The following is a 20,114-nucleotide window of genomic DNA, read 5'->3' on the forward strand; positions in this document are numbered from 1 at the left end:
AATATCACGCGTATGATTTGTGGCATATTACAGGAAACAAATTGCTGTCGATTTTCCATCCTAGTTTTCCTTTTTTTTGTTATGCGTAAAAAGGGAAAAGAAAAGGCTGCAGCGAGTAAAATTGAAAGTTACTTCCGCTTCATGCTGAGATTTTTGTGAGGGAACCCTTTGCATGCGCACCATATGGCAAGATTTGGTCGGAAGTTGAAAAGGAGTAAATAATTTGTAAATATATATTTTTATAGATAAGAAAATACTTAAAAATATAAAGTTTGATTGCATTTGTAGATATTGACAAAAGTTGTAAATGCAAAGGATTGGACAATAAATATTCTAAGAAATTAGTTAGCCAATTTATACGTCATTGATTCTTCTAAAATATACATCATATTACGTATATTTCAAAATAGGCGATTTATAATTAATGACGCCGACTATACAAATTACATCAATATTAGTGTTAAAACTAATACTAATATTAATAATATTTTGTATATGATATATCAGATTATTATAGGAATATATAATATGATATATTAATGTTAATATTTATTATATGTTATTATGATATACATATATATGTATATATTTTATATATCCCACCATTCATATAAAACAAATTCTTGCCGATTATTTTGTATTTCCGTTTATTAGTTTATACAATTGCTTCTGAATGTATTTTGTGCACATTGAACGTTTCCAGTAAACACTTCGCACTTAGCTTAACCATACATCATTTTTAGATATATTCTATAGTTGTTAAATTTTTACATTGTAAAGATTAAAATTTGGCTTTTGACTGAGCATTATTATTTAATCAATTTATTTCTTTTCGTTTTATACAGGATATCGTTTTTTGTTCGATTGTTTTAAAACGTGACAAACTAAATAATGTTTTATAATATATATACTATATGTTGTTTATATATCTGCCGAGTCAGATAATTGAAATGTTTCTTAAACTATTTAAACTATTCAATTTGTTCGTTATGTTTTCTGTCTTGTGTCTGTTCTCTGCATTTTCTTTTCTAGTTGCTCGTTTATTGCGCTTGTGCGTTTAAATTGTTTTCATTAGTTTTCTTTCAATTTTTTTGTTGTTGTGCTCAATAAATTAGTTTAAATGCATTTTACATGAGTTTTTTGATTTTAAAAACATGTTTTGCTTCTACAATTGGTTGCTAATTTGTAATTTTTTTTTTTTTTTTTTTTTTTTTAATAATAATATTTTTCACTAATTGGCAAAGTATTTAGTGCTTGTTTTAAATGTTAACTAGGCTGCCATTTTTGTTTTCTTTTTTCGTTTTTATATATAAAATATTTACAAAAATTGAGTTTTTATAGCTGCACTTGAACTTCTTTAACTAAGTCTACGAACTAGAAAAATTTACAAATGCACAAATATGTGGGTTTCATATTAAATTAAATCAGTATATAGAAGGAAGGCGAATTTGTTGTAAACTTTGCGACAATTAGAGAAAGGCGCTTACACAACAACAAAACAACAAGAAATAAGAAATGATTTTAAATTTATAATATAAGGACATTTTTCTTAAGGACATAAAACAAGGAGCCAGAAGATGCCACAGTTGCAAATTAGGTTCAGCGCTCTTTGGATGGACGGCGCTCTCCCAACTCCCCTACACCTTCTCACTTTCACAAACAAACATAAAGGAAATAAATTGTATACAATAAAAAAAGGTTTACAAAATTCGTAATATGGCTACGCTATCAGTCCATTGTTCGTGTTCAAGTCGGTTTGCATTTGGATTTAAAGGTGTGCGTGAGTATGTGTGTGTGTGTGTGTGTGTTAAGTGTACAACAATCGGTGAGTGTGCTTAGCACCGCTCTTGATCATGACTGACTCGACTCGATCATCAGAGTATGTCCGGCGTGTGCGTCTCGTCGTGCGTGTGCTGCAAGAGACCCTTTCTCTCATCCGGCGCCGTGCTGTGCGCAATCTCAGCAATCGCTGGCTCCGCTATGGCATCCGCGTACATCGACTCGTACACGGGATTGGCAAAGTTGCCCTGCAAATAAAAATGAGGCGTAAGTGTTTGTTTGCTTCGGCTAATTGAGTGCGCTCCATACCTTGTCGTCTTCGTGAGCGAAGGGCGGCGCTTCATCGGCATCGCCGCGGTACATGGGATTGGTCAGCATGATCTCCACATTGTCCGTGAGCCGAGCATGTGAGAAAGGCTGTGCAATGCGATGTTTTCTGCAAATGAATAGAAGAGATTAATAAATTGAACAGATTCCATATTCAAGCAGAAGACTTACTTGAGGAAATAAAAGACAGCGCCAAAGAGCATCAGCACCAAGGTGACCACTAAGAGCACCGCCAGCACAGACAATATGCCAGCCGATTCGTTGTGATCTTGTTCCCCACTCAGGGCCACGGCGCTCTCTGCCAGGCAGGGTACAACCCGCTTGTTCTCACAGAGGCATTCGTTGATGGAGCTGCCCGTGCGACAGACGCTGCACTCGCCCACACAATGCGGCGGCAGCTCACAGAAGTCGCCCTGCCATTCGCCGATGCAGGTGCAGTGGGGCAGGCGGTATTGGTTGAGATGGCAGAGACCGCCATTGGCACAGTAGCGCACGCAGGGATTGTCATCGGCGACGTTCGTCGTGCAGAACTCCCCGTTCCACTGATCCGTGCAGTTGCACATGGCGACGCCCTTGATGACATGGCAGGTGCCAGAGTTTTGGCAAATGATGCCCGTGCAGGGATTGCGCGATGGCTGCGTGGATGCATCACAGAAGTGTGGCGGTATGGAGCTCTTGCACAGATCCGATTCGCAGCGTTCGCCAATGTAGCGCGTGGGGCAGGTGCAGCTCAGCCGGTGGCCACGATCCATGCAGGTGCCGCCATTCTGGCAGAAGTCGCGACAAGAGTTCGCCTCGCAGTGCTCGCCATAGTAGCCGCTGGGACACTTGCACTGGCGCTGCCCCTTGGCGCCAATGATGCAGGTGCCGCCGTTGTTGCAGTAGTCGGCGCACTCATTGAACTCGCAGCGTTTGCCCGTGAAGCCGTCGGGGCACTCGCATTGTGGTGCACCCGTCAGGGTCTCGCGACAAATGCCGCCATTCTCGCAGGTCAGATTGAGGCAGTGCTCGCACTGATCGCCCACATACATGTCCGGGCAGCTGCACTTCATGCCCTCGGCCTCGGTGACCAGGCAGGAGCCGCCATTGTGGCAACGGCTCTGGCAGTCGGCCACAGACACCTCGCAGCGAGCGCCCGACCAGTTGGGTGGACAGGTGCACTTGAGCGGCGGCGGATCCTGCAGCCCTGGCAGCTGTGGCGCCACCGTGCACAGACCAAAGTTCAGACAGTAGCCGGAGCAGCGATAATGCTCGCATAGCTCACCCTCATACTGCGGCTGGCAAACGCACTTGGGCACATGATTGATCACCTGGCAGGTGCCCAAATTGCACAGCAGCGGGCAGTAGTTGGGTATATCGGCGTGCGCCTTGCACACGCCCTCCTCGGTCATCACGTACTCGTTGGGGCACTTGCAGCTGTAGCCATTGGCCGTCTCTGTCGAGAGGATGCAAAGGGCGCGCAGCGCTTTGCAGGGATCCTTGGCGCAAGGATTGCTTACTGCAAATGGAATTATATTAGCTATAGACACTCTACCTAGTAATCCAAAGGCTCTACTCACTATTTCGATTCTGCTTCATGGGATGCAGTATGCCAATGTCGGAGGAGCGATAGCCCTTGAGCAAGTAGGTGCCGTTGTCATTGCCGAATTTGTTCATCTTGATGATGCTCTGATCGTACAGCTTGATATACAGATAGTCCTCAAAGACATCGATCTTTTGCGGCTTCTCGCGGTTGCCAAAGCGGCGCACCACATTGCGCTCCTTGCCATTCAAGCGGCACGTTTCAATGGTGCCCTTGCGGTAGTCCGCCCAATAGAGCCGACCCGTGGGATAGTCAATGGAGAGGCTGATTGGCCAGCCGACATCACGCTCCACCAGGCTCTTCTTGTTGGTGCCGTCCAGTGAGGCCACCAGTATGCCATTCTCTAGGGTGGACCAAATCATGACACGCGATTCGGGCTCCAGCACAATATCCGTGGGATTCATGCCCGTGGACACCAAAGAGATGTACTTCTTGCCCTCGATGTCAGTGGCAATAATTTGATTGTGGCGCGAGTCGATGATGTAAACCATTTGGGTTATCCAATCCACGGCCAAAGACTTGGGGTCATCCAGATCGGGTATCTATCGAGAAGGAGAATTGAATTTAAGTCTCTCAATAATTGTAATTCACTCACATTGAATGCCGTTAGTTCCTTGAGATCGCGACGCACTCGCACGCCCGTGCCCTCCACATGGGGCGTGGCTATCTTCATGGTGTGCACCTTGCCATGATGCGAGTCGATCCAGAAGAGCAACGTGTCCTTCGGTCTGATCAGTATATCGAACACGTCAATTTTGAGACTGTCCGTCTGGAAGAAGCCCACGACCGTGGTGCCCTCCTGCTTGGCTGGCAGTATAAAGCGGAACTCCTGCTCGGAGGCCAAGAGCAGTATCTGATCTGGCCCGGAGGCCAGGCACGTGGCATTCTTGGCGCCGCCCTTGTAATAGCCCGTCGTACACTTGCAATTGTAGTGGCCCGCCTTCTTCTCTATGCAGATCTGGGAGCAGGTGCCAAAGCCGCAGACTGGCGGCTGGCAGTTCATCTCGTCGGAGCCATCGATGCAATTGTATTGCCCATCGCAGCGGAAGTTCTTCGAGATGCAGTCGTCGTTCTCGCACTGGAACTGATCGTGACGGCACTTGGGCAGCGCTGCGCACACCTGATCCGACTCATCCTCGTTGTTGCCACAGTCGTTGACGCCATCGCACAGCGCCGACTTACGTATGCACAACAGATTGGCGCACTTGAAGGCATTGTAGTGGCAATGGACATGGGCGCAGGTGTCATAGCTCTCGTCACTCCCATCCAGGCAATCGTCCCAGCCATCGCACTTCCAGCGCGACATAATGCACTTGCCGTTGCCGCAGGTGAAATGATCCGGCGGACAAGTGCAGTTCACCTCATCGGAGCCATCCGGACAGTCGTCGTCGCCATCACACTGATACTGCCTGAAAGAGAAGTTTCAGGATTAGCTCCACTATTTCACAGCCAGGTGAAAGCAACTCACTTGTTGATGCAGGTATTAAAGGCAGCGCACTTGAACTGGTTGGGCTTGCAGGTGATGTTGCAGTTGATCTCGTCGCTGCTGTCGTCGCAGTGGATCTCGCCATCGCAGCGGAAGTCGTGCTTGATGCACTTGCCAGTGCCGCACCGGAACTCGCTCTCCGAGCAGTTGCGCATTTGGCAGTTCAGCTCGTCGCTGCCATCGCCGCAGTCGTTCTCATAATCGCAGCGCCAACGGCCGGGTATGCACTTGGAGTTGTTGCACTTAAAGTACGTGGGATCGCAGGTGGCCTTCGAGGTGTGACAGCTGGGCGGCTCGTCCTCGCCATTTGGACAGTCCACCTCGTCGTCGCAGCGCCAAGTGAGCGGTATGCAGCGACCCGAATTGCATCTGTAAGTGATTAAATTTTAAGCATATAATGAATAAAAATGTATATAATATAGTAAAATATATAATACAATACAATAACAATTAATAATAATAATAAATAAAAATTTCTACCAACTTTAAAAAACCCATAATATAATATAATAAAGAAAAATAAATAAAATAAATATTTATATAGATAATAAAAAATTATGAATACCAATTATAAGTAATAATAAAACATTTAAAATAATATAAAAATAATTAATAAATGATAACAGGCAAGAAAGTTGTTACCGACTTCAGAATACCCATTCTCATTGTATTATTTAAGATAATATATAATTTAGAAAAATGAAAATTAATTCATATAAGTAAACAATAACAATAAAAACGAATAATAATTATAAATAATAATTAAAATTTAAAATAATACTCATAAAAAATAAGCAAAAGAGAATACCCGTTCAGAATACCCATTCTCATTGTATTATTTAAGATAATATATAATTAGTAAAATAAAAATTAATTCATATAAATAAACAATAACAATAAAAACAAATAATAATTATAAATAATAATTAATATTTAAAATAATACTCATACCTCAGAATACCCATTCTTAATGTATTATATCAGATAACATATATTTTAGTAAAATAAAAATTAATTCATATAAATAAACAATAACTACTCATAAACAAGTAAGAAAGCTCTAGTCGAGACTGCTCGACTACGAGATCCCCTGAACCCTTGGAGCAATAGATATTTCAATACTTTTTCGCGACTTTCAGCTTACACAAGAAACACACACACACACACACACACACGCACGTACGCACACACAGGCATACATACACACACACGCATACAGACACACATACACACACACACGCATACATACACAAACGCATACACACACACACATACACACACACATACACAAACACATACACACACAAGCAACCACGCATAAACACGCATGGGCTGCAGTGTGCGCTTACTATGAGAACTTAATTGTTTAATAACTTTTTTTATGGACGTACGATCTTCATGAAACTTTGAGATTATGATTATAACATGAATATGCATGTAATTGCCAAAGCACAAGTCTCTAGTATTTGAAATACGCTTTTTACAAAAGTGATGGTGAGGGGGTGAATTTAGAGGTGGGGGGTAAATTTTAACAAAAACCGAAATTGTATAAATTGCATATAAGCATACATTAAAAATTTGGAGACTCTAGCAATAAAGGTGTAGAAGATATAATTTTATAACTGGGTTTCGATAAGGTTTTTTATCGATAAAAAAAGATCGAGATGAGTTATCGATTTTTAATGATAAACTTGATATGCGCGCTGTAATTACGGACATTTTAAAAAAAATTTGAAGTCTCTAGCTCTTATATCTTCTGAAATCGACGCGTTCATACATACGGACAGACGGACAGACGGACAGACGGACAGCCGGACAGACAGACGGACAGGGCCAAATCAACTCAGCTCGTCACCCTGATCAAGAATATATATACTTTGTGGGGTCTGCCACGCCTCCTTCTCCCTGTTACATACATTTCAACAAAACCATTATACCCTGATTTCCCATTGAAAATGGGTTCAGGGTATAAAAATAAGCAAAAGAGTATCGACTTCAGAATACCCGTTCAGGGTACAAATTCGAGCTATTAAATTTCGTTTTGGGGGCTGGCGATAGTAAACTCAACTATTCATATATTTATATTTGTATTATATATAGTCGAATGGATTTTTAGCAAACTCACTGAAAATCATTGGGTCCACAGGAAACATGATCGCAGTTCGTCTCATCCGACTTGTCGGCACAATCGATATCCCCGTCACAGACCCAGACATAGGGCATGCAGCGATTGTTGCCGCACTGGAACTGATCCTTCTTGCAGACGAGTGGCGTGCAGCCCGCCTCGTCCTCGCCGCCTGGGCAATCCCTGACGCCATCGCAACGCTTCACACTGTCCACACAGAAGGCCGAACTGTTGCCGGTCGCCTCGCACTTCAGATGGTTCTCGAAGCAGGTGAACTTATCACAGTTGAGCTCGTCTGAGCTGTCGCCGCACTGATTGACCCCGTCGCAGATTGCCGACGGATGGATGCACTTCTTGTTGCCGCACTGGTACTGCCCCGGCTCGCAGTGGAAGGGCGGGCAGGTCTCGGGCTCATCGCTGCCATCGCCGCAGTCGTCCTGCGTGTCGCAGCGCCAGTAGAACGGAATGCATTTGTACGTATTCACGCACTCGAAGTGCGCCGCCGTGCAGTTGGCCCGACAGGTGCGTCCGTCCTCGGCCAGCACGAAATTGTTCGGACAGGCGCACTTGTAGTAGGGCGGCTCCGGTGAGAGCAGGCAGAGCGTGGAGCAGTTGGCGTGCAGGCAGGGATTGCCGCTAATCGGCTGCTGCTGGCGGTACGGATGAAAGACGCGCAGGTCCATGGGTCTGTGTATGGTCGTGATGAGCGTCGAGCAATTCTGGCCATCATACTTGTTGCAGTACTCAATGGACTTGGTCTCCCAGTCCGACCAGTAGATGCGATCCTCCCACACGGCAATGGCAAAGATGTGATGTAGATTCAGACTCGGATTGATGCTGCGCGCCAGCAGCAGACGCGTATGATTGCCATCCAAATCACTGACCGAGATCGTATCCTCTCTGGCATCGCCCCAGAATAGCTGTTGGGTCTCGAAGCTTATGGTCAGGGCATTTGGCCAGCCCAGATTCTCGCGTATGATCATGCGCGGCTGTGAGCCATCCATGCCCGCCTTGCCAATATGCGGATTGTCGCCCCAGTCGGACCAGTAGATGTGCCGCTGATACGGATCCAGGGCAATGCCTCGCGGCTCGCGCAGCTGCTCGTTGATGAGCACGCGCCGATACTTGCCGTCCAGCTGGGAGACCTCTATGGTGTCCAAGCCCTTGTCGCACCAGTACAGATTTTTGGCCACCCAATCGACAGCGAGTCCGTCCGGATTCTTTAGCATGGCCTGATGCAGGGTCTGCGTCTTGTTCTCCGCCGGGCAGTAGCGCTTGATGGTGCCCACAGTGCTCGTCACATCCGACCAATACAGACACTGACTGTCCCAGTCAAAGTCCAAAGCGACGGCATTGGAGAGCGAGTGTATGAGTATGGAGCCGTTGCCCGTGTGGTTCACCTGCCGGATGTAGTAGCGATTCGAGAAGATCAGCTTCATCGTCACATTGCTGGTCGCCTTGCAGGTGTGATGGTCGCGCAGCTCGTAGCCCTTGGCGCACAGGCACTTGTACGAGCCGTACGTATTGATGCAGGTCTGCGAGCAGGGCTGCTGCTCGGCGCACTCATCAATGTCCGTGCAGAGGTGCGGACTCTTTGGCAGCACCTTGTAGCCGGGCCGGCAGCGGCACTCATAGCCCACCACCTTGTCCACGCACTCGTGCTCGCAGATGTCCGCGTTGAGGCACTCGTTCTCGTTGCACAGCTCCTCGTCCGAGAAGTCGCCGCAGTCGTTCCGTCTGTCGCACAGCAGATCCGCGCTGATGCAGGCGCCATTCTTGCAGCGGAAGTCGTCGGCGCCATTGCAGGCGCGCGTGTGCATGCAGAGCGAGGGCAGCTCATCGGACCCGTCGCCGCAGTCCGGCTTGCCGTCGCACGTCTGGTTCTTGAAGATGCACATGCTGTCCTGGCAGTGATGCATTAGCGCTCCGCCCGGACAAGCATGCGGATGATAGAGCGGCTCACAGCCATCGTACTCATCGTCGCCGCCGGGACAGTCCTCGTCGCCATCGCACACGTAGTGGGAGTCGATGCATTGACCTAGGGCGGGAGATAAAACATTTTTTGATTAAATTATTTTCATAATTAAACTAAATATTATGTTTTTATATTAATTGTTTTTTTGTTATTTATGCTTTAAATAATTTATTACCTTTAAAAAAAATATATATATGTTTTTAATTTTGTTTATAAGCTTATTATTATATTACTTATTTAAAATTTAAAATTTTTAAATCATTTTAAATATTAGATATTTATTTATTTTAATACATTTATTTTTTTAATTTTTAATTTTTTAAGGGTATTATTTATATTATTATTTTTTATATGACTGATGAAATTAATTTTTAAAGTATTTTTATTTATTTTGTATTTCTTTATTGTTATTAATTTGTTGTAATATATTCTTTTCAATTTATTTTTAAATGAAGAGTTTAAATTGCAAAATATTAAAAAAAAAAAATTGTTTTATTACTATTTATTATTTATTTTTTATTTATTTAGTATTTATTTATTATTTATTTATATAATATATTTATTTATGTGATATATATATTTTTTTAAATTTATTGTAATACAAGATGTGACTTACCAGTGCTGCACAGGAACGCCGGTGGCTGGCAATCGGGTATGTGCGCCACGCCTCCACAGTGCGGCCCCTCATCTTCGGAGCCCTGGTCGCCGTTGCTGGGGCAGTCCTTCTCGCCGTCGCACACCCATTTCTGTGGTATGCAGCGGCCGGAGCTCTTGCACTGAAACAGATGGGCGCGGCACGAGCGATTCGGGCACTGCGGTCCCTCGTCGGTGCCGTCCTTGCAGTCGCTTTTGCCATCGCACTGCCAGCTGCTGGGTATGCAGCCGTCGTCGCAGCTGAACTGATTCACCTGGCAGCTGGTGCGGCAGTTCAGCTCGTCGCTGCCCTTGTCGCCCACATTGTCCATGCAATCGTTCTCGCCGTCGCAGCGCCAGCCGGCGGCAATGCAGCGCCCGTTCGCACAGCGGAACTGGCCCAGCTCACAGGAGGCGCGCGTGCTGTTGCTGCAGTTCAGCTCGTCGGTGCCATCGGGACAGTCCGGTTCGCCGTCGCAGCGCCAGGAGTGCATGATGCACAGCGTGCTGTTCTCGCAGTGCTCGAACAGGGTGTCGCCCTGCTCACAGGTGCGCTGCGCGCAGTGCTTCTCATCGCTGAAGTCGCGACAGTCGCGCATATTGTCGCAGACGAAGCTGCGCGAGATGCACTCGCCGCTGCCGCAGCGGAACTGCTCCGGCTGGCACTTGCAGAGCAGAGTGCTCTCATCGCTGCCGTCGCCGCACTGCTGCAGTCCGTCGCAGGTCTGCTCCTGGGCAATGCACCGATGATTCTGGCACATGAAGTAGTTCTCTGGGCACTTGCGGATCACACAGTAGTTGCGCAGCTCATCGGAGCCGTCCAAGCAGTGGGTCACATTGTCGCAGGTCAGCTCCAGCGGTATGCATTCGCCCGAATGGCAATTGTACTGCGACTTGCCGCAGTTCGTGTGCATCGGGGCAATGCAGCGCCGTCCATCGGGCGCCAGCACACCCTGGGTACAGTGGCAGCTGGCCAGTCCGTCCTTGCTCAGGATGCAGACATCCTCGCAGAGGCCATTCAGTATCTTGCACTGATTCGCGTCGCAGTTGATGCTGCTGTTCTGCACCGCTATGATGCCCATGGGCCGGGCCACATTCTCGCGCAGGAACAGCACATCCGTGCCGGTATATTTGTTGGCTCGCACCACGGCGTGCAGCACCCAGTCCGTCCAGAACAACAGATCTCCATAGACGGCCATGGCGAAGGCATGCTTGGGCGTGGTATGCGCCAGCACCACTCGATTTGTACCATCATAGTTCACCCGCTCGATCTTGTCCAGACGCGCATCAGCCCAGTACAGTTGCTGGTGCTCCAGGTCAAGAGTTAAGGCATTTGGCATTTTGATGTCGGTGCGTATGATGCGCTCGACGCCATAGCCCGTCAGATAGGCCCGCTGTATGCTCGGCGACTCCTCGTTCCAGTTGGTCCAGTAGATCATGCCCAGGCACGGCTCCACCGAGATGCCACGTGGCTTGTCCTTGCTCTGCAGCCTCAGCACATTGCGCACATGCTGCAGATTCTTCTCGGCCTCCGGCGACAAATACTGCAGCTCCAGACTGCGTATGGCTGCATCGTTGTTCGACGTCCAGAAGAGCTGATCGTTGACCATATCGTAGGCCAGGCCCTCGACTCGTCCCTGCTGCATGATCAGCTGTCGCTGGCCGCTGCCATTGAAGTGCACCTGATTGATGGTGCTCAGCTGGACGTCCGAGTAGTAAACCAGCTGCGCCTCGTAGTTGTAACTGATGGCCACCACATTGCGCATCAGCGTCTCGTTCGTGATGATCTGCACGGGCCAGTTCTTGTTGGCGTGCTCCGTCATATGGATGCTCTCGATGTTGCTGCGGTAGCTGAAGAGCAGGAAGTTGTCATACGGCTCACAGCTCAGCCCGTCGGCAGCGAGTCGACTGTACGAGCAGGCGCAGACGGTGTTGGTGCCGTTGTAGAGGCACAGATGCTCGCATCCTCCATTGTTTTGGGCACACGGATTCGTGCCCTGTTGCACACGCTTTGAGTATATTTTCAGATCCCTGATGGCATCCTGTTCGGTTTTGAGCACTTCACGTGATTGCGACAGATTGGCCAGCGGAGCCACCTTAACAACGCCTTTGTTGTACGAGTTGCCCGCCCAGTAGAGATAATCTCCCAGCTTGGCCAATGCCACAATGTCGTTGACCGTATCGTTCAAGAGCTCTTCGCGTAGATTTCCATCGTAGTCCACCTTCATGAGCGCATTTCTGGAGCACCAATAGACCTTCGTTGCGTCCATGTCCACAATCAGACTCTTCACTGGCCAATTCGTGTGCGTCTGATTGACCAGCACGAAAAGCTGACTGCCATCCAGGCCGGTGCGTCCAATGTACTGATCGGTTACAAAGAAGAGCATGCCCTGCACTGGATCCACAGCCAGCGCGGTGGGTCTTTCGACATTGGACACAACCACATAGCGATTGCTGCCATCCAGACGCGAGACCTCAATTATGTTGCGCTTCATGTCGCTCCAGTAAATGTTGCCCGCAATCCAGTCAATGGCGATGCCACCCAGCCAATCCTGGTGCTTAAAGTCAGCCAAAGTGATGGCCTCCAGCACGGTCTCACGATGGGAGCCATCACGACGCACGCGCGAGATGGTGCCCAATTCGCTGTCGCCCCAGTAGAGCATGTCCGTAGCGGCATGATACTCAATAAAGGTAGCCAAACTAGTGCGGGTGATGGGCACCAGAGCCTAAATTGAAATGTAAAAGTAAAGGGTTATCAAAATAGATTCCAGCACATGCTGCAGTGCTCCTGCCATACCGGTTTGGGTGTCTCAAACTGTTCAGTGGGATCGATCATTTCGACGCCTTGCAACACATCAATGGAGTAGAATATAAACTCAGCGCGCGGTACGCAACGTGTTGGATTGTTCGGCTCCACGTCGTAGCCCAGGGCACAGCGACACACATGATCCGTGGCCGATGTGGCCAGGCAGAGCTGCTCGCAGCCACCGCGCAGGGGCCCAGCACAGGTATTGGTGCCCGTTTGAGCATCAGCGTAGAACATTTTCATGCTCTGAATACTCTCTGTATATTAAAAAGAAAAGAAGGAGAAGAGAATAACGTAGAGATTAGTTAGTGGTTCGACTAGGAGATTCCCTGAATGAATGGGAATAAGCACAGTAAAGCACTTTCTCCACATACTTGTATTGACACGCAGGAACGACATGTTGAAGCACTGCTCCTTCTCGCAGTGCATGATGACGCTCTGAATGTTCTCGGGAAAGTAGAGCGTGCCATTGTAGACAGTGAGAGAGTTGACCGATGTGATCGGGCTGGCCTCCAGCACGATGTGCGTCTCGTTCTTTGGTATATCGTAGTAGGCAATGCCCGAGTTATCGTACGCATAATACAAACGCTGCGAGTCAAAGTCCATGGTCAGACTCTGCATGCTGTTGTTGTGCGTGTGTATGAGCAGACGATCGGAGCCATCGAGATTCGACTGCTCCAGCTTCCATAGCGAGGTGTCATGGGTGGAGTGAATCCAATACATTTTGCCACTGCGCAAAGAGATTAGAGAATTAATTACAAATACCCAGTTGTAGGAAATTAATGAACTTACTTAGCTGGATCCAAGGCGATGCTGTCCACCATATTGAGGTTCTCATGTATGTGCGTGGTATACTCGCCCTGCAGATTGCTGGCTAGAATCGTGCACACAAACTGACCCGAGGAGAAATACATGTGCTTGGCTATCCAATCGATGGCAAAGCCATAAGGCTTCTCGATATTCGTATTGATAATGGGCCCAATCAGTCCGCTGGATATGCCCGCTTTAGCGATCTCATTCTGCTGTATGTCGGACCAATAGATGTGACTGTCCTCCACCAGAAAGTCAATGCGTTGTGGAGCCACCAGCTGGGAGGGAATGAAAAACGATAAATAAGTTAAATAATTCTATAAGGCAACTCTGCTTAATGCTCACCCTGGGTGACTGGCGTATGGTGGGTATGGTATGATGATTGGGCTGCTGTAGATCAATGCCACGTATTTCCTCGCCTATGACAAATAGCAGAATCTGTTCATTGGGCACGCAATTGCGATCGTTTGACGGATCCAGGCGCATCACATGCGGGCATTCGCACTTGAAGGTGCCGCGGCCGCTCAGCAGGCAGAGATGGGAGCAGCCGCCGTTGTTGTCGCCGCAGGGATTGCGGTCCCAGGGCTGGCGACTTGAGTGCAGCACCTGGATGCCAAACGGTTGAGTGTGGGTGCGCTGCAGCACCTGAACATCGCTGCCATTCCATTTGTTGGCCCGTATCACAGACGTCGTGCGCCAGTCCGTCCAGTACACATAGTTCTCGAACACAGAGATGGCAAACGGATGCGCCAGCATCTCCTTGCTGCGCAGCACCACATGATGCTCGGAGCCATCGTATTTGGTGCTGCATATCGAATCCGATTTGGCATCCACCCAATAGACACGCTTCTGTGTGTAGTCCAGCGTTAGGCCGTTGGGCCAGCCGGCGCTTAGCTGCCAATTGGTGGATATTGTGCGTCTGCCCTCGCCGGCCATGCTGCAGCGTTCAATGCGCGGCGAGTTGTCATCCCAGTCGGTCCAGAACAGCAGACCCTCGCGCGGATCCAGCGCAATGGCACGCGGACTCTCCATGTTGCCGGCAATCAAAGTCCTTCTGAAGCTGCCATTCAGTTTGGCCACCTCAATTTGATCCATATTCGAGTCGATCCAGTAGAGATTTTTGCCAATCCAATCTACAGCCAAGCCTTCGGTGGTGGACAGACCCGAATGCACCACGGCCTCCACATTGCGCAAACTCTCGCCAACCAGCTGGCCACGGTAGATCTTATCGTCGATGACATCCGTCCAGAAGATATCCAAGCTGGACTCGTTGCTGTACAGGAAGTCCAATGCAATGATATTTCGCACCGCATTATAAAAGCTGCTGGCAGTCAGTGTCTTCAAATTGATGCCACGTATATCCTGGCGATCCGTGAAGATGACATAGGGCTCATCCGGGGCGGTGCTCTTGCACGTGAACTTGTCGTAGGCCAGGTCATAGCCCTCCAGGCACTGGCAGGCATAGCCCTTGCCGCTGCTCTCGCACACCTGCGAGCAGGTGTCCCAGTGCTCGCAGGCGTGCTGCATGCTGCAGCGCTTGCCATTGGGCTGCAGATACAGGTGGGGCGGGCAGGAGCAGATGTAGCCCTCGGGCGTATTGTGGCAGTTGTGCGAGCACTCATGGCCGTGATTGCACAGCTCATCGGCGCAAAGGAAGCCCTCGTCTGTGGTATCCTCACAGTCGTTGTGGCCGTCGCACAGCTGGCTCACGGTGATGCACTTGTTGCTGAAGCCACACAAACGATCCGGATGCTCACAGATGACCGTCTCGTTCATGTCAAATTTGCTCGGATGCAGCTGAGTGCAGTTCACCTCGTCCGTCTTGTCAAAGCAGTGGTTGATGCCGTCGCAGCGCAGGAACTCTGGTATGCACTCAAACGGATCCGAGCAAGCGAACTCAAAGGGCGCACACTCATCGAGCTCCTTCCAACCGCCAAGCGGATGATTGTCACTCTTGGTCTGGTTACATTTCGCCTCATCGCTGAAGTCCTCACAGTCGTTGACACCATCGCAAATATGCATATCCCCATAGCAGCCAATCGGGCGGCAGTAACGCTCCCCATGTCCGCATTCATGTTCGCAGGCAAACTCATCCGCATTGTTGCTAAAAGAAGAAGAAAAGGAGATATTTAGCCCATTTCGAATAGGTTCCCCGCTTTATTTTACTGCACAAGTGTATTACCCGCAATTGTCTAGGCCATCACAGATATCGGAGAACTGTCGGCAACGTCCATTGCCGCAGTCAAACTCGGGGCACTTGCTGCCCAAAAAGAGATCGAACGACTCGTCGGATGAGTCGTCGGGTCCACAATCGATGACACCGTCGTTCACCCAGGTGAGCTGTATACAACGGCCGCTCTTCTCGCAGGCGAACTCATTGCTGTTGCAGGTATTGTGCTCGCAGTTCAGCTGATCCGACCCATCCGAGCAGTACGCAATGGAGCTGCACAGCAAGGCGCGCTGATAGCACCGTCCGTTGCACACAAAGTGCAGCTTCTTATCACAGGTTTGTGGATTGCAGGGACCTTGGGTGTCGTTGCTCTCGTCACTGCCATCATCGCAGTCCTCGAAGCCATCGCACAGATCCTTGCCGTCGATGCACTGTCCAGTGCTGCGGCACTGGTGCCCCGAGCTGCAGTTGGAGCGAGCCGGCGCCGTCACCGTCGAGGGCGTCAATTGTGGTATGCAATGCGTGCCAGTGCCGTTCAGCGTATAGCCGTCGGGGCAGCGGCAGATGGCGCCCTTGGGCGTGTTCAGGCACATGCCAGGACACTTGGAGAGCGCACAGGAGCTGGGCGTGGCCGGCAAAGGCTGTGTGGCCACATCGAAGACCCGCAAATCGACGGCATTGCCACTGGGCTGCAGATGCACCGTCGAGCTAAAGGTGCTCGTCATGTTCGCGTGATGCACATGAAACCGCCAAATGGTCGAGTTAATGTTATCCACCCAGTAGACAACGCCATTGTGCTGCACTATGGCAAACGGATGGAGCTGCTCCGATTTCAAGAGCAGCTCTCGGCCAGTGCCATCCAGCTTCATGCGCTCGATGGTGCCCAGCCTGAAGTCACACCAATAGATGCGTTTGGCGCGTCTATCCACGTCCAGGCTGCGCGGCCAACGCATGCTCAGCTCCTCCGTAGATTTGGCCAGCAGCTCCTTGTGGGTGCCATCCATCCAGGCGCTGATGATGCCCGCTTCGCACGATTCGAACGACCACTGCGTCCAGTAGAGCAGACCAGTGCCAGGATCCAGTTCCAATGACCTACGAGAAAATTGATTTGATTAGAAATTCATTCAACTGAGTCAAGCGCGGGAGGGAAAGCTGCTCACATGGGATTGCAATCAATATTGAAGGTGAGCACTTTGCTCATGTTGCGCAGCGGGGCGACATGCAGCTTCTGATATTCAGTCCAATACAGATGGTCGTTCACCCAGTCGTAGGCCATGGCACGCACCTTGCGCCAGCCTGTGGACAGGGTGCGGGAGACGCTGCCGTTGAGCGACTGGCTCTTGATGGCGTAGACGGGCTCATCGGTGCTGAGGGATGCCTCCTGATCGGGTATCACATACAGAATGGATTTGCCACGCACATTTACATCGATGGCCTTCGGCCCGGTCACATTACGAATGGGCACCATTACGTCGGGCTCCTCGCCCAGCTGCTCCAGCTGCTGCACCTGTTCGGTGCCCAGCGGCACGCCCGTGATGCGCACCAAACGCTTGTCGGTGTACACCAAGAATTTATCGTGCGCGGAGAGCAAACAGGTCGTCTGATTGTGCAATTTATAGCCGGCTGTACAGAGGCACTTGGCGCTGGCAAATCCACGCGTCCACATCGGCACACAAATCTGGTTGCAATTGCCGTTGTTCTCCCGGCACGGATGCGCCACCTCCGGCTGCTTCTGGCGATGGAAAATGCGAAAATGTGTGCCGCGTGTCACATTCGCCAACAGCACACGCGCCTTCAGCGTAAATTTGTCGAGGCCAGCGACGGCACGGTCCGTCCAGGCAGCCAAATAAATCGTGTTCTCGAATACCTCCACCGCCTGGATGGTCTTCAAAGGCAGCGGCGACTGTAAACAACGGAAATTGCGTTAAACAAAACAATGCCAAACAACGTTCGGGTTTTTGTGATAAGCGCTCTCTTCTGCTTTTGTTTGAGCACCCAACGGTTAATAGGTCATGAAAATAACAGTAGTTTTTTAGCTGAGGGAATTTTGGTATTGAAAACTTGGTGTGTGGGACAATATGAATTAGCTTTAGGAAATCTAAGTTTAATTTATTTTTTATAAAATAAAAAATATATATATAAATAAAATAATATATATATAAATAAAATAATATATATAAATAAAATAAATAAATTATAAAAAATTTAATAAATCAAAAACAAAATTAAATAAATAAAATCGAATATTTATAATATAATATTTCTTCTGTTTCTATTTCCTCTAGGAATTTCCCTTAACAATTTCCTCCAAGTATTTCCTCAATATATTACTTCAAAGTATTTCCTCTAAGTATTTGCTTTATGTATTTGCTCTAAGTTATTTCTTCTTAGTATTTCCTCTTAGTATTCCTCTTAATATTTCCTATTAGTATTAGAGGACTAAATATTCTCTTAAGTATTATTATTCTTGTTTTATTTTATTATTCTCATAATATTTTATAATTCTCATATTATTTCCTATTAATATTTCCTATTAGTATTAGAGAACTAAATATTCCGTCTAAGCCTTTAATGCAGTCTCACTTCACTTTACAGCACTGCACAACTGACCCCTACCCAGGAGACTGAAGAAATGCTGCAGCTGCTGCTCTTTATATAGGCTGACTTTCACTCAAAGTCTAGGTCGCTCTCAAATGTTGATCACGACGTCAGGTAGGGGTCGTTGCAGTCGAGCTTTAATTGACCAATGGGAACACCCTCTGCTGCTGCAAGCATTCTAGCTTCGTTTTACATACTGCTATATACACATAGACAACTTAAACGATGTTCTATAGATCACCTTCGTCCCTTGCTCTTGTTAGGACAGGAGACAGAGAGACAGACTAGGAGATAATCAGGTAGACAGACAGAGAGACATACGAACTGCACACATAGTTAAATCGGCATATATGTATATGCTTTATAAGGCTAAATGTTGATATGCTAAATGGCTCTCCAGTCTATGTCAGATGTTTCTCCTGTTCTATAGTTCTCTTAATATTTTGATATTGTGAAACATGACTCGAAGCCTATATAATTGGTATAGACACATGTAGAGATCATTCTCAAACTTGTTGAGCTCTCTTAAATAATAATAAATATTTAAAGTGAACCACTCACATCTGGTGACTTTTTCAGTGCCCAACGCTGCTGTCCCTCATAGTTGACGCGCTCAATGATATCCTTGTAGACGTCAATCCAGTAGACATGCTCACTGGCCAAGTCCAATGTGACGCTGCTCAGATGATAGACCTGCGTGTTGACCAGTGTGGTGCGATTGCTGCCGTCGAGCAGAGCGCGCGATAGGCTTGGCGACCAGTCCGTGTAGAATAGATAGCCCTTGGTTGGGTCCAGCACCAGAGACGATGGCTGCTCCACCTGCTGCAGTATGAGGCGGCAAAAGGTGACCGCATTGCTGCACAGATAGACCATGCCGTCGTCCTCGTTTAGGAAATACCAATTGCCCGACAGCCAGTCCAAACGCATCTCCACAAAAACTGCAATCGAGGTCAGCAAAACAAAGCATCAGCAAACACATGCAGAAATTATGACCCGATGGGACTGGGACTGGGACTGGGACTCACTCTGATGCGGCGAGTTAAATGCTGAGACAGGCAGCGTCCAATTAACGTTGGCGTCGTCGATGCGCTGGCACTGTATGACCAGCTCGGACATCTTCTGCAGCATGCAGAGCGTGCGATTGCGATGCCAGACCTCGTAGGCGAGAGTATATTGCACCGGCTGTGTGGACAGCAGCTCTCCAGCTCCGGTGCCATTAACGGCGGTGCTGATGCGTCGAATGGTGCCCACGGATAGCAGTGACAGGGTCGCTGGCTCCGAGGGTGGCACTGTGAAATGAACGGAGGATGTGTTTAGTGCTGGCCAATAAAAGCTGCTCACAATTTGCGGAGCTCACCATTTATGGCCCGACAGTGGCTGCCCTGCTTGGTGTAGCCGGAAATGCAGGAGCACTCATAGGAGCCGGGCGTATTGCGGCACTGCTGGTCACAAGTGCCGGGCACACTGCACTCATCGTAGTCCACGCAACGCGTCGAGTTCGCCGACTCCGGCACCTGCCCGGCGGGGCAGTAGCAGCGGGCACCCTGAGGCGTCAGCTTGCAGTTGTAGCTGCAGTTGAGAGCAGCGCAGGCGACATTTTGTTTATCTGCAACAATTTTCGACAAGAAGGGATAAAAGCGTTTGATTTGTTGTGCCATGCTTTCTACTTACCACATTGCAGCTCGTCGTTATCACAATCCCAGTGGCCGTCGCAGAAGCGCGACAGCTCCAGGCAGGCGCCGTTGTGGCACTCGGCTTCAAAGGCGCGACACTTGGCCGCAACGCTATCGGGACCTGTCGTCAAAGGGTCGCCGTTAATTTTC

The 20,114-nt window shown here is 48.6% G+C and overlaps 1 protein-coding gene across 2 annotated transcripts in view; it reads right to left on the reverse strand.

The window, feature by feature from the left end:
• Positions 1–1,189: 1,189 nt before the first annotated feature.
• LOC6580381 (low-density lipoprotein receptor-related protein 1) overlaps positions 1,190–20,114 on the reverse strand; it is a 75,156-nt gene continuing 56,231 nt past the window's right edge. The window contains exons 4-21 of one of the 2 annotated variants that reach the window (XM_002006191.4): positions 19,963–20,085; positions 19,649–19,897; positions 19,317–19,580; positions 18,853–19,229; positions 16,854–17,596; positions 15,706–16,785; positions 13,869–15,627; positions 13,506–13,801; positions 13,088–13,443; positions 12,705–12,970; positions 9,891–12,633; positions 7,300–9,337; positions 5,157–5,543; positions 4,284–5,097; positions 3,666–4,230; positions 2,278–3,604; positions 2,089–2,215; positions 1,190–2,027 (exon numbers count right to left, since the gene is read on the reverse strand). In XM_002006191.4, the coding sequence (XP_002006227.2) occupies positions 1,875–2,027; positions 2,089–2,215; positions 2,278–3,604; positions 3,666–4,230; positions 4,284–5,097; positions 5,157–5,543; positions 7,300–9,337; positions 9,891–12,633; positions 12,705–12,970; positions 13,088–13,443; positions 13,506–13,801; positions 13,869–15,627; positions 15,706–16,785; positions 16,854–17,596; positions 18,853–19,229; positions 19,317–19,580; positions 19,649–19,897; positions 19,963–20,085 (13,667 nt within the window). In that variant the 3' untranslated portion in view covers positions 1,190–1,874. Of the gene's footprint in view, positions 2,028–2,088; positions 2,216–2,273; positions 3,605–3,665; positions 4,231–4,283; positions 5,098–5,156; positions 5,544–7,299; positions 9,338–9,890; positions 12,634–12,704; positions 12,971–13,087; positions 13,444–13,505; positions 13,802–13,868; positions 15,628–15,705; positions 16,786–16,853; positions 17,597–18,852; positions 19,230–19,316; positions 19,581–19,648; positions 19,898–19,962; positions 20,086–20,114 lie in introns of those variants that run through there. The other variant, XM_044011240.1, reaches the window with a different exon arrangement.

This window comes from Drosophila mojavensis, unplaced genomic scaffold, assembly GCF_018153725.1.
Source record: "Drosophila mojavensis isolate 15081-1352.22 unplaced genomic scaffold, ASM1815372v1 contig_81, whole genome shotgun sequence".
NCBI classification, from domain to species: domain Eukaryota; kingdom Metazoa; phylum Arthropoda; class Insecta; order Diptera; family Drosophilidae; genus Drosophila; species Drosophila mojavensis.